The sequence below is a fragment of the Aspergillus multicolor genome (assembly GCF_047715735.1).
Source record: "Aspergillus multicolor strain CBS 133.54 unplaced genomic scaffold BDW74scaffold_7, whole genome shotgun sequence".
Lineage (NCBI taxonomy): Eukaryota > Fungi > Ascomycota > Eurotiomycetes > Eurotiales > Aspergillaceae > Aspergillus > Aspergillus multicolor.
In genome coordinates this window covers 228,370-240,705 of record NW_027395958.1, presented here as the reverse complement: position 1 = coordinate 240,705, position 12,336 = coordinate 228,370, and the positions used below count along the sequence as shown (strand labels likewise).

Here is a 12,336-nt window from a genome sequence, read left to right as displayed (position 1 = left end):
AATACCGGCAGACCTGCGCAGTACTTAGCCGACATTTCAGCATCAAGCCGCTTATCGAACCCTACTGATGTGTAACTTATAGGTCACCAGTTCTGAGGTCGTCCAGACTATCGTAATCAGTCTGTTGTTCAGGGGCATCCCACGAGTCAAAAGCGCGGATCAAATCTGTAATACTTAGCTACCCGGATCGTGCAACCAAGGACAGAAAGAGCCTTACCATAGTACAACATCATTGCCTCGAGATGGGCATCGATTCCGATTCTCTCATCCACGGTGTGAATGTTTAGGGCACGACCCTCGCGCGCCGGACTCCAGCGGTAAATGTTCTGAGACAGGTTCCAGTATAGCCTTGTATCGGTGTTGCCGGTCGTGATATCACCACCGACAACGACGGTCTTGCCATCAAGGCTCGGCACAGACTCGAAGACGGAGCGGGTGACACCGGCAAAGCGTGCCCAGACAGCGCTGGTATCGATATCAGTAGGGCTGACGGGGGCTGGCTGGAGGGGAGAGTTCAGGGTCGAGAGCGAAAGATGACCGGAGTCTGTGACATCCTTGTCGATTTCAGCCTTGGTGTCGGAGAACCTCGACCAGGTCAGATTGAACTTCTCCACGATAGGCTCAATTATCTTTTCTGCTCGGTCTTGGAGCAGTTCTGGAGTCTGATGCAACGCAATACGGTAGTTTACGACGGCGTTGATCTTCTCCGGTAGTGCGTTGCTCTTGATGCCTCCGTTAAAGATATCCGCTGCCTGGGATGACTGGAGGGTAAACCGGACGCTTTCACCACGAGACTCGGCGATTGCTTCGGCTGTAGCTACCTGGTCGTCCGAGTTCAGCGCGGAAGCAAGCCAGTCCTCCACGTACCTCGGAGAATGAGCGACCTGGCACTCAAAGACTCGGCGGGAAGGATGGTTGAACCCAAGGGTTGGCTCGAAAACATCCAGTTCAGTGTTCTCCAGCTTGTAGATGATTTCGGACATGATTCCGACACCAGTGTGCTTTGGTGGAACGGAACTATGCCCACCAGGGACGGAGAGGTCAATGACGATGGTGACAGCACCCTTCTCACCTACATCGGGGAGAGCATAGATCACATCCTCATCTTCGACTGTTTCGCCGGTGGAGGTTAACGAGCGGAGAGTCGTAAGACCGCCTCCTCCTTCGTCGAGGATGAGCTCCACTCCATCCTTTCCATACCTCTCCTCCAAAACTGGCGCAATGCGCGCAGCGCCTATGTACCCTTGAGCCTCTTCATCGAAGCCAAATGCCAGAACAATAGGCCGAGAAGGCGTCCAGTCTTGGCTCAGAAGATCCTCAACGACAGAGAGAAGACCGATAAGGCCGTTCTTGCAGTCGCTGCTTCCTCGTCCCCAAAGAAACTCGCCATCAAAGTATCCAGAGAATGGAGGGTGCGTCCAGTCTGAGGCATCGTTGATGGGAACGACGTCTTGATGAGCTGTGAAGAGAAGGGGCTTTCTCTTCTCGGCGGTCTCTGATGTTGGGTCAAGAGTGATGAGAAGATTGAAGCGGTTGACGTGCTCGATCTTTGCTTTGGAGTAGCTATTCAAAGTCAGTTTTGCAAGACCAAAGAATAAAGGGCAGCGTACACGAGAGGGAAGAGCTCAGCCAGAAGCTTGTGGAAGTCCACGAAGGGCGCGAAAGCCTCGTCATCAGGATCGGTCATGGAGTCCGTGATCTGAGTTGGGATTTGGACGGCCTTGGAGAGCCGTTCAACCTGGCGCTGGAGAATTGTTTCATTTTGCACGTATTGGACCGATGGAAACAGGCCGTTGTCTTCGGGAAAGACCTTCTCAGCGAGCGGGCAGACCTTGTTATCTGCAGTCGAAGCGCCAAGGATCTGCTGCGGGGAAAGAGGGATCGTGAAAGCTTCGGCGTTGGAAAGAAGGCTGAAGCCAATGGCTAGAGGAGTCATTGGCGACCGCATTTTGTCGGCCTGGAACAGCTCCTGCGATGTTTTGAACAGTTAAGGAAGAAAGAACAAGAGTTTGGGGATGACGATCTTTTGTAGAGTGACATTGGAGATGTGGAGTAGACAAGAATTGGGGTAGATAACGCCATCTCGTAGATAAAGCGACGGCGGTATCCGTAAATGGTGAGTAACTCGACGAAGATCTCTGTAGAGGTGATCTATAGCTTATAGAAGCCAATATAACTGTTGTGTCTTTGTACCTACTACCAGGTGGTCTGCCCTACCCAGTCTCATCGCCCGGAGCCAGCTCTGAGCCGCGGCTTGTCGGTTCGGCTCCTGTCAATGCTCAAATAAATACCCCGGCTCAGCCACTCGCTGACATGAAGACTCTTGTTTGTTCTCGATATCTCACGTCAAATTTGCCAAGATGCCATTCAAGACGTGGTTAACAGAGACCCTTGGGATCAAGGTCCCAATTGTACAGGGAGGTGAGGTCTTAACTGTGGTCCTTTGGAAGACGTACCAATTCCGCAGGGATGATGTGGGTTGGCCGGGCTGGTGAATTCGTCGCAGCGATTAGAACTTCATCCGTTAACTCTAAGAAGAGATGACTTATGCCGTTGCGAACGCTGGAGGTCTTGGGTTCTGGGTATGGGGCTCGGGCGCTTGTCAGATCAATAGACCTCTAATGGAATAGACAGACAGCCCTTACTCAACCATCGCCGGACGCTCTCCGAGCAGAGATCCGTCGCTGCCGAAGCATGACTGATAAGTCGGTAGTTTAGGTGACAATATTCGGAGAGATATGCGTCGCGAAGGCTGATCCAGTGCTCTAGTTTGGTGTCAACATCACCATGCTTCCCGCTATGAACGCCCCCGACTACCTGGGCTATGCCAAGGCCGCCGTCGAAGAAGGTATCAAGATCATCGAGACTGCCGGAAACCCTGACCCCATACTCAAGTACTTGAAGAGTAACGGCGTGATTGTCATTCACAAGTGCGTATCGCTCGGACATGCATTGAAGGCGCAGGCGAAAGGTGTGGATTGCATCTCCATTGACGGGTGAGTTATTCCGCAGTCACAATTTCAAGAGATTTGCAGCTAACATGCACGTAGTATTGAATGGTAAGTTTGGCTTCGGACTCGCAGATGTTTGTAGCAAAACTAATATGGAAACTTTCAGTGCCGGTCACGGAGGCGAATGTAGGTGCCAGCCTCTCAACCGAGGTGAGACCCTTACTGACAGGCCGTATCAGACAATATCACATCAATGATCCTCTTCGGAAGGTGCGCTCAAGAGTTGAAGATCCCATTCATAGCATCCGGCGGTTTTTGCGACGGCAAGGGACTGGCCACTGCTCTTGTCTTGGGCGCACAAGGGTATGGTCACACTCTCTAGAGGAGTCTTTCTGCTAACCCTATCAGCATCAACATGGGCACTCGCTGGATGTGCACCGTCGAATCTCCGATCCATCAGAGTGTCAAAGAAGCAATTGTCAGGGTGGACGAGAACAGCACAATTGTCGTCCTGCGGAAGTTCCGTAATACCACTCGGTTGGCCCGGGTAAGACTTGCCCACCGGTTGAGTTGAAGATCATGTGCTGATTTTTCGACAGAATGAGGTCACATTAGAGGTCTTTAAGATCGAGAACAGCAAGCTAGACCCTCAGTTTCAAGAGGTGGCTCACCTTATGTCTAGTGCTCGAGGAAGAGGCGTTTATGAGACCGGAGATATTGACGCCGGTGTTTGGTCTGTCGGCCTTGCGGCTGGGTTGATCAAGTCCATTCCCACATGCGAGGAATTTGCCCGTACCATTGAGTAGGAGGCAGTCGAGTCTCTGTCGAAGGCTTCCAGTCTGTATATCAACCGCGCCAGTCTTTGAAGGGCTCAAGGAGTTGGCAGTGTAAAGATGTACGTAGGAAATAAATCTGTTCCATATATACTCGGCAAGACTTTAAGATATCGGGCCTTGATAATCTGTATCCAACCACGGACGTAAATGATACTCAAAGGCCACAATGCCGGTTTTAGGGTCGCCAGTGCATCATCCCGTCTCCTATCCATGTTCATGGAGGATCTCCAGATCCGAAGACTGGTACTGAGCGTAGATCATTATTGGGAGATCTTCTATCCTCACATGCTTGTTTCATACTTTATCGTAGTTCGTGACTGACCGGTATAATCATGGATCTCTTCCTCCGAATGTGGCGGCTCATGAGTGGAAGTGCGCTATCCCGCAGAGTAGGGACCAACGTTAAGCTGCCACTCTTTCTTCTCTGAGTTGACTGAGCCAACCTCGATAGTGGATATTCACAGAAATTTTTTATTTAAAACATATACTTTATCATATCACCCGCGCATCCGAACCCAATTCAGGATTTGTTCGGTTCGGCCGAAGTTTTGATAATGCCCATGGCCTTTCCCCCAAGATCTGCACTCGTGGCCGACGATCATGTCTCCCGAGAGCTATACGGCATACCCCAGAATATTTCCCGAGCCACGCGGCCAGTACCCGTGCCAACGTCCGCGGTGCGTAATGGTTGTCAGTGGACTAGGAAAACGGTCCTATTCCGTAAAAACGGCAGCTCAAGGTTAGTAACAATACAGACAGTCGTTCCTCATATTTCATGCCGGCAAGCTGCTCCGCCAAGAGGCCGCAAAGCTAGGGCCAATACGCCCAAGTGGATTCGTGCCGTCGGACTCGTCATTGTGAGCGATTTTGCTGCCGTCCGTCATGATTGTACTCGATAGGTAGAGCGACGCTCGCTGCGCCTTGACTGTTACCTAAAGCAGTCAGCATCCCGAGACTCGGATCGAGGGTACCAATTCAACAGCGCGTCCAGTCCGCTCTGTTCCTTTGAAGATGTTGCATATTGCAAAGCGGACTGTCACCTTGTGGAAGGTTGGACCCCGTGACGTTGTGCGACCAGCCCTGGCTCTGCTGCAAAGAGTGGACCTCGCATTTTCCCTCAGGCACCAAACACTCGGTGCTCCCTATTTGGAATAAGCAAAATGCCGTCGACAGCCTCTGCAAGCCTCGTTTTCGCTTTGCATCTGAAAATCAGATTCAGCACCTCTTCATCATCCTCGGCTCTCCTTGTTTGACAGATACACCTGAATCAATAGCGGTCGATCCGTGACATCATCAGGGCTGAAACGCACCATTCACTGGAGTTTCCCTCGCTGAGCCCAATTTCGAACCGACCCATCAGCGTCCCCGAAGCGAGAAACACTTCCCCGAACGGCTTCGAGAAAGGGTGGAACGGTGGAGCGCACGAACCGGTTCGAGTTTGGCGCTGGGGCGTGCCTGGAGAACCGATTCTCCGATCGGCATATCGCTTGTGTTTCAGACTGCGATAATGATGCCAACGGGCCCAAGGGGGCGGATCCATGGGGATGGGGAGAGGAGGGGGGTTCGAACTTCGGGAATTGAAGGTGGGTAGGGTCGGGTGAGCCTTTGACCTCCTGCGATTATGCGAATAATGCGACCCTGTCCTGGTTCCTGAAAATTGGTACCGGTCCACTATTAAATATGGCAGTTCGTCCTCTTGAATCTGAGGTTTTTGTCTTACTCGGATTTCGAGTTTGCTTTCGTTTTCAACTTCCATCTACTCGTCTACTCTATCGACTGTTCATTCATTATTTGCTGAGACGTTTTCGCTTCCGCTCCTTCGACCTACCGGTATACAAATCTACACAAAATGCATATCTCCAAGACCCTCATTCCGCTCGCCCTCCTCGCGCCCCTAGCTACCGCCATCCCCGACGACGGCAGCTTACTAGGCATTCTCACGGCCGACGACTCAGCCCCAGAGAACTCCTACAGCGTCAACCCAACCGTCGCCGAAACCGCCGTCGGTGCGCCTGTCGGCGTCAGCGGGCCCGTCGCAACCAGCAGCCCTTCGGCCGACGACTCGGACGCCGAGGCCTCGAGTACCACCAGCACGGACAGCTCTGCCAGTACAACCACCACCACCACCAGCGCCGAGCCAGAGACCACCGAAGACGCAGCAACCAGCACCGCGACCTCAATCCCCACGAACATCCTCACGGCCATCGACTCGGACCCCACAGGCTCCGCCGTTGGATCACTGACTACCGTGATTGGTACCGCTACCGCTACCGCTCAGCAATCCAACGCTGCTGCTGCCGAGACCTCATCGTCCGCTGCGACTGCAACTTCCTCCGGCGATGACGAGGATAGCGGTAGTGCTGCGTCGCCGACGCCGACGGATGATGCTGCGGCTGCTGTGCTTGGAAGCCCCGCCTCGATGCTCGGAGCTGTTCTGCTCTCGCTGGCTATCCGTTTGTTCTAGATTCATGCTTGCGGCCGGTGCGCCTGCGTCATACTAGGTTGGGATCACGGAGCTGGATATAGCTTCTGGCTGGGGCGCTCTCGATATCGCTGGACGATCCGACATCGAGACTTAATTCTTAATTGGACCGGGGCACGTCGCCCTGGGCATTCGTTACTTTTACATACTTATCGACTATACCTGCCTGCCTTTCACGGTGGCTTATTACAAGATACCACAATCGTTATCCGTATTCGGAACTGACTTCACGCCGAAAGATATTTACATTCCAAGTATAAAGCCAAGCCCGAAAAAGAATTGAGTATTAAGTAGCATCTGCATCACAAGACAGGGTATCCTATACCAAAATCATAAAGTACCAAAGAAAAAACACAACCGAAGTATCCTAGCGCGTTGCTTCTAACGTCCTTGAGCTCTATTATAAACCTCCATATCATACGGCAGGATAGTTACCCCCCGATTCAAAAGGCCCTTGACATCCTTTTCTTTCATAGTTACATACTCGAGGTAATCAGGGATCGGAATTCCGTCACTATGCCATGTCAATAAGCATAGGTCACAGACTGTATTTGGAGATACCCACCGATAATATGCGATTTTCAGATTCCGAGCTCGGTCTTTGAAGGCCACCTGGCCCCGACCTTCAATTCGCACTTCGCCTTGTCGCGCCGGCTGTGCCTTGTTATGCTTCTCTAGCAATGACCACTTGTGACCATGATCCTTCATCAGTCGTATGAGTCTGTTGTCTTCAGCATCCGTCCAACTACTCCGTGCTTTTGACGCGTGTCGCGCGGCGGGAGCTTGGGTGCTGGTTGTCGGAGGGAGCACTGTTCTTTGGCGTACTGGTTGTGCGAGGACCTCTACAACATGGTGTCGGTGGGCATCGGCACTGGCTTCGCTCTGTGTTCCCGCCACTGCCAGCCGTGGCTGCTTGCTCCTAGGCCGTTGTGGCTTCTCCGCTCGTCGACGCTCGATATCCGTTTGACGATTATCGAAATCAAAATTGGAACTGTCGTCATCTGAATCTGTCTCTGTACTTGGTCGCGCACGCTTCCGAGATGCACGCTCTTCAACGCGTGTAACAGCGCTTTGAGAGTCACCATCTCGAATTGGAGAGACTCTCTCAGCATTTCGTTGGCGGTCGATGAATCGTGAAGCCACGTTGCGGCTAGGACCCGGTGTGGGCTGCACAGAAGCACCGCGCTTGTGTGCATCCCATACATAATCAGTTACTGATACTTCACCTGTTGTTCGAGCGGTAGAAGTTGGCTCTTGGGCCCAAGGTGTACTTCTAGGAACAACCGAGGGGCTGTGGGATCCCTCTATCTGACTGCTCTCGTCTCCGTTTGCAAGCTCTGAATCATCGCTCAGGTTGAGCTCCGGTTCATCAGGCACCAAAGTGGGTTCATCATCAAAAGGCAGCACATGCGGATGAGAGAGATCTTGCTGGACTGGGTGACTCGACGGTGATGCTGAGGAACTCGGGCGACCGTCTGCACCATAACGCTCATTTGTATTTGGTGAAGGTGGGTAGACAATATCAGGTTGCCCGCGAATTTCAGATGGTTTATTCTCAGCTCGGAGACGTTCTTGTCTTTGTACGAGGCGTTGGATATCAGTGGGATTCAAGTATGAACTGCAAAGACGTTAGCAAAGTTGACTGGTCCCAGGATAATGATAGCTTACGGCCTGGAAGAACGTCTCCGCTCCATATCCCCACGATCAGGCCGAGATTCGGGTTGCTGTGGCTCTGGCTCGGGCTCGGGCTCGGGCACGGGCACAGGCAGCGCGAATGTTTCCTGTGTGACGCTCTCTTGTCGCGTCGTTATTTCCCGTGGGACGTTCTCTTGACGCGTCGTCTGCTCGTCAGCTTCCCGGATACCACCAATTCTTTCAACCTCTGAGCCCCCCAGAGTGCTGGTTAGACTGGAGTTTTTCGCGTTGAAAAACATGTAGTGGACAGTTTGCGTGCTCATGCGCTGTTGTAGCTCCGCGTAGATCTCATCTGTTCGTCTGCGGACCCAGTGGGCTGAGTGTAGTACAAACCGTTTCCAGCGATAGTCCTGTTTCAATTCATTGACGTCGAACTTTCCATCCTCCTCAACCAAAAGAATGTCATTGTATCGCTTTCGAACGTCATCCATATACTGTGCGGGAAGGTTACCATCAGCTTTATTGCTGAAATTCGGCAAATTGAAACCACGCATCGGCGACTTGCGAGACAATGTTTTGAAGAAACATAGTTTGACGGCATGTTTAGCGTTGAACTTAGGGTCTTCCTGCTTTTCTTCTAAAAGCATAATTAGAGATTGGGTGCGAATCGACAACGCGAGGTCAAATGTCTCCTTGTCTAGAAGACTTTCGCCGGGCGCTTTGTCCTGTCCAGCGCCAACTATGCCAGTCATGAAAGGCCGGGGGAACAATTTCTCAATATCACGGATCGCCCTTTTCCGTGAATTTGGATTGGTACCTGCCAGAAGTATCTCAAGCGCAAAGCGAGCGCAGTTTGCCATCTGCACGATAGGATCAGGGCTCCAGTCTTCAATGTCCTCACGTCTGTCCTCAAGGACAGCAGAGAATATACGATTAATACCCTCGAGGTCGATGTAGGTTTGGTTACTAAAGATCTTCATGTCTCCATCGAGATTCTTGATTAACCGGAGCAAGCGTTTGCTCTGGGTGTTTTTAGGATCAATGAGCAGGTCGGCCTTGTTGACGATCATTGCCGGGCTGGCTGTGGTAGGTGCTAGGAAATCCAACACGCTCTTTCCGGTTCGTTCGAGGTCTGGAAATGCCTCCAGCATCATCTCTGGGTCAAGGTCTGTCTCAGAATCCGGTATGAAAGTTGTCCCAGTGATGTCCGCAACATCGGGCTCGGGTGCAGCTGCACTTTCATCGCGAGCGCCTGTTTGATCAAGCGGACTAGAGGGAGCTTCTTCGACCACGGGGTCGAGGACTATTTAACTCTACGATAAGCAAAACCATACTTGATAAGAAGGACGGGAACAAATGATGCAAGTGAAGTGAGAGAAAAATGGTGGAAGCGTGGTGGGAAGCGAGGCCAAGAACAATGTCCCGATCGGGAAGCGATCGAGGTAAACAAAACAAGCTCAAGAGCTCAGAGCCACGTACCCTTGCTTTGGTCCCTCGAACTCGGTCTCACATTTAGTCTGTTAGAGTCGATATGAAGTCCTCCAACTTCACGGCTCCGGCTTCTTGTTACGCGCGTGCGACTTGGCGACCCTTGGAATTTGGAAAGGAGATGCTGCCGTTGTTGCGACGTGGATCGCGACCGATGGCGAGTGCGTGTTGGCATGGTTTAGGCCGTCAGCAAAGCAGGAAACGCCAAGTATAATTGTAATGATTGTCAGTCGATGGAATGTAGCGAGGAATTTAAATGATTTAATGATAGAAAACACTCAAGCATCATCAGCGATGATGACAGTTGAGGAGGGGAGGATGCGGAGAGAGAAAACTCTGGGGACGGTCGGGAAAGCAAAGGGGCGGTGATTGAGCTGTCTTGTCTTGGCAAATCGACCAATGCGGACGGATGGACGATAATTGTGATGATTCTGGGAACTGGGAACTGGGAACTGGGATTGCTAGGGTTAGGGTCAGGGTTTCCAAAGGCGGTGAGGCCCCAAGGTTGCCGGGCGCTAGGGTTGTAGGGTTCTTCTGCCTAGGGTTCTAAGGTCTTTGGATATGGATATCTCTACAAGTCGAGGCATAACCATACGTCAATTATTTGTCACAGAGAAGTACAGATTGATTTGAGATAGGCCCAAGCTCAATAAGATGCGCATGGGCAATACGCGTAGCAGAGCCGTAGTCTGCTGCATCGCAGCACGATATACACCTACCTAGGGGTTAAGTATGAAGTCTGTTATATGCATAAGAGGAACTTGCGTTCGAATCGAGAACACACTACTACTAGTTGCCTAGACTACACATATCTATTATTGGATAGATTTGATTCTCATATTCTACATTATTAATTCTGTTCCACATCGTACAATTGCCCAAGATGACCGACTCTAAAATAACGCCTCCAACAAGTAGATACAACCAAAAATCAAGAAAGCCGTAGCGCCGCCAAGCGTCACTTCGATAGGTTAGCCACACACTCTTGTCTCGGGAACGGGGAAATGCTTCGGAATACATACCAACACGCATACTGACTTTACCAGCGATAGCACTGCCACCAATGACTGCCGCTGCGGTACAGAGGCCGTGTCCGGTAATAGCGCCAATGGTTACGAACCAGTAATCTTGTCCTGCAGCCATGGCAATGGTCGCAATTTGACTGCGGTCACCCCACTCGCCGAGGAAGGTCATAACAAATGTCTGCACCCAAGCGGGGCTGAGGAGGAGGGAGAACAAGTTGTTCATACCAACAAGGAAATCATTCCACCTCTGACTGGGCCGAGGCGACGACCCGCGAGACGAAGAGGAAGACAAGCTTTCGGGAGGCGAGGGAAGACGGTTTGCAGATGAGCGGGGTTTGCGACCCAGTCGGCCGGCTTCCAAGGAATGCGGTGTAATCGATGAACGGCGGCGGCTCATCCGTAGTTGCTCATGCTCCTTCTCTTCCAGCTCCTGTTCAACTTCCCTCATCTCCTCGCCAACACCCTCATCAGGCGACATCTCCCGACCTTCCTTCAGCATCTTTGCGCCGAAGATAAAGAACAGAACAGCTGCGAGAAACTTTGTGAACGTCTTCGGGATCAAGGTGGGAACGGCGTGACCGAGGATCGCGGAGAGTACAGTCATGCCGATCAACGCGGAGAACGCTGCAGAGAAAACAAGCAGTCGTGGATGTCTCATGGCCATAAGAGCGGCCACGAGGAATGTCTTGTCACCAATCTCTGAAACAACGATCATGGTAAAGGAGAATAGAAGGGAATGGAATGCGTCGCGTTCGCCTTCGGGAAGCACTTCGGTGGCAGCGGTTGAAGAGCCTTCTTTATCCAAGCCGACCGGGCTATCCTTGACGGTAGAGGGGGATTTGGGAAGCGGGATATCGTGCGGTTTGCCTGGCAAATCTGCGGGTCGCTTTATGATCAAAGTTAGTTTAGCCCAATATCAGATGAGATGTAGCGTGGAATTATACCTCGAGCACACCGAGAGTTGAGTCCGCGCTGGAACCCTTCGCATCCGTCGCGCCGCTGGATCCCGTTGTCGGAAGCTTCTGTTCTTCGCTGTGCGGAAGCGGAGGGGCCTCCTTCGGACTATCCGGCGATTTGTCTCCAGTGTAGATATTTTCCTTGAGCTTCCCAGACACACCGCCTTCTGTTCCTCGAGTGCCTTCCTTGGGGGCCGCCCTGTTACGTTCATCCATGACACCATCATTCGAGTAGGGAATCGGCTCCCCATCGGAGTCCAAATATTCTGTGGACTTTGTGCCTGGCTGAATATCTTCATCCACAGTTCCGGATCTCTTGCGATCACGCTCCGCAGTTGTCTCTACCCATGGGCCAGCGTGAGGTCTGCCATCTCTGCCGTCGACAGGGGCGTCCTGCGTCCCTTTCGGAGACGGCTTGAGTGCGAGTTCATCGAGATCTGGAACGATAGCGTCGGTCGCAGAGAAGTCGCGTGCCGTGACAGCATAATCATTAACATTGTCATAACTCGAGGACTGATCGGCCAGTACAGTCGTGATCGAAGGCAATAGAAGGAGGACGCCCGATGAAATGCGGAGCTTCATTTTTTGGGATAATGCAATCCGACTGGGTTTGAACTTAGGTTGTAAATATGCGATTTGGACAAAAAGACCGACTCTGCAGGAGAATTAAAAGTTCGTAATGTGTGAGAGCAATGAGAAATCGGTGCTTTTGATGATTTCGAGGTTTGACAGGTGTCAACGACTAGGCCGCGATGGTACTCGACGCAGGAAGGACGGACAACGAATATTAACGTAAGTGAGAAAGCCCGTATACTTTCGCAAGTTCCCTGATAAGCCCAGAGACCAAAAGAAAGGAAAAAGAAGGGGGATTGAGCCGAAAAGGAGGTGGGAAAAAGAGTGACGACGACGTTGGGGCTGGAAGTCTGGACGCCTGCATTTTCCGGCCGCAAAGGGGGGAATTCA

General features: G+C 51.9%; 5 protein-coding genes across 5 annotated transcripts; 2 read left to right on the top strand and 3 right to left on the bottom strand.

Annotated features, from left to right (window-relative positions):
* Positions 1 to 76: 76 nt before the first annotated feature.
* On the bottom strand, positions 77 to 1,948 carry cps1 (Gly-Xaa carboxypeptidase; the record flags this gene model as incomplete). The annotated part of the gene is made up of 3 exons (XM_073728603.1): positions 77 to 165; positions 218 to 1,563; positions 1,611 to 1,948. The coding sequence occupies 3 exons, from the start codon at positions 1,946 to 1,948 to the stop codon at positions 77 to 79; spliced, it is 1,773 nt and encodes a 590-aa protein (XP_073585555.1).
* Positions 1,949 to 2,360: 412 nt separating this feature from the next.
* Positions 2,361 to 3,757, top strand: BDW74DRAFT_166955 (NAD(P)H-dependent flavin oxidoreductase; the record flags this gene model as incomplete). The annotated part of the gene is made up of 9 exons (XM_073726625.1): positions 2,361 to 2,421; positions 2,468 to 2,491; positions 2,539 to 2,582; positions 2,635 to 2,709; positions 2,770 to 2,996; positions 3,118 to 3,137; positions 3,191 to 3,314; positions 3,360 to 3,498; positions 3,551 to 3,757. 9 exons carry the CDS (start codon positions 2,361 to 2,363, stop codon positions 3,755 to 3,757), a joined length of 921 nt encoding a protein of 306 aa, XP_073585554.1.
* A 1,879-nt stretch (positions 3,758 to 5,636) lies between these two features.
* On the top strand, positions 5,637 to 6,251 carry BDW74DRAFT_176433 (uncharacterized protein; the record flags this gene model as incomplete). The annotated part of the gene is made up of 1 exon (XM_073728602.1): positions 5,637 to 6,251. The coding sequence occupies one exon, from the start codon at positions 5,637 to 5,639 to the stop codon at positions 6,249 to 6,251; it is 615 nt and encodes a 204-aa protein (XP_073585553.1).
* A 139-nt stretch (positions 6,252 to 6,390) lies between these two features.
* BDW74DRAFT_127800 (uncharacterized protein) lies at positions 6,391 to 9,715 on the bottom strand. Its single transcript, XM_073722222.1, has 4 exons — positions 9,384 to 9,715; positions 7,938 to 9,207; positions 6,835 to 7,887; positions 6,391 to 6,783 (listed from the first exon to the last, which is right to left on the bottom strand). Exons 1-4 carry the CDS (start codon positions 9,565 to 9,567, stop codon positions 6,651 to 6,653), a joined length of 2,640 nt encoding a protein of 879 aa, XP_073585552.1. The 5' UTR covers positions 9,568 to 9,715; the 3' UTR covers positions 6,391 to 6,650.
* Positions 9,716 to 10,226: 511 nt separating this feature from the next.
* On the bottom strand, positions 10,227 to 12,276 carry BDW74DRAFT_127792 (TMEM165/GDT1 family protein). Its single transcript, XM_073722221.1, has 3 exons — positions 11,362 to 12,276; positions 10,415 to 11,303; positions 10,227 to 10,353 (listed from the first exon to the last, which is right to left on the bottom strand). The coding sequence occupies exons 1-3, from the start codon at positions 11,953 to 11,955 to the stop codon at positions 10,286 to 10,288; spliced, it is 1,551 nt and encodes a 516-aa protein (XP_073585551.1). The 5' UTR covers positions 11,956 to 12,276; the 3' UTR covers positions 10,227 to 10,285.
* Between the last annotated feature and the right edge of the window lie 60 nt (positions 12,277 to 12,336).

Bases quoted from the DNA above. Each gene is read 5' to 3' on its own strand.
- BDW74DRAFT_127800 (XM_073722222.1), bottom strand. From the start codon at position 9,567: ATGCCAACACGCACTCGCCATCGGTCGCGATCCACGTCGCAACAACGG. The intron at 7,888-7,937 runs GTAAGCTATCAT...ACGTCTTTGCAG, and splicing joins CGGAGACGTTCTTCCAGGCC to TTCATACTTGAATCCCACTG. The intron at 6,784-6,834 runs GTGGGTATCTCC...GACATGGCATAG, and splicing joins CTGAAAATCGCATATTATCG to TGACGGAATTCCGATCCCTG.
- BDW74DRAFT_127792 (XM_073722221.1), bottom strand. From the start codon at position 11,955: ATGAAGCTCCGCATTTCATCGGGCGTCCTCCTTCTATTGCCTTCGATC. The intron at 11,304-11,361 runs GTATAATTCCAC...TTGATCATAAAG, and splicing joins CAACTCTCGGTGTGCTCGAG to CGACCCGCAGATTTGCCAGG. The intron at 10,354-10,414 runs GTATGTATTCCG...AACCTATCGAAG, and splicing joins TAAAGTCAGTATGCGTGTTG to TGACGCTTGGCGGCGCTACG.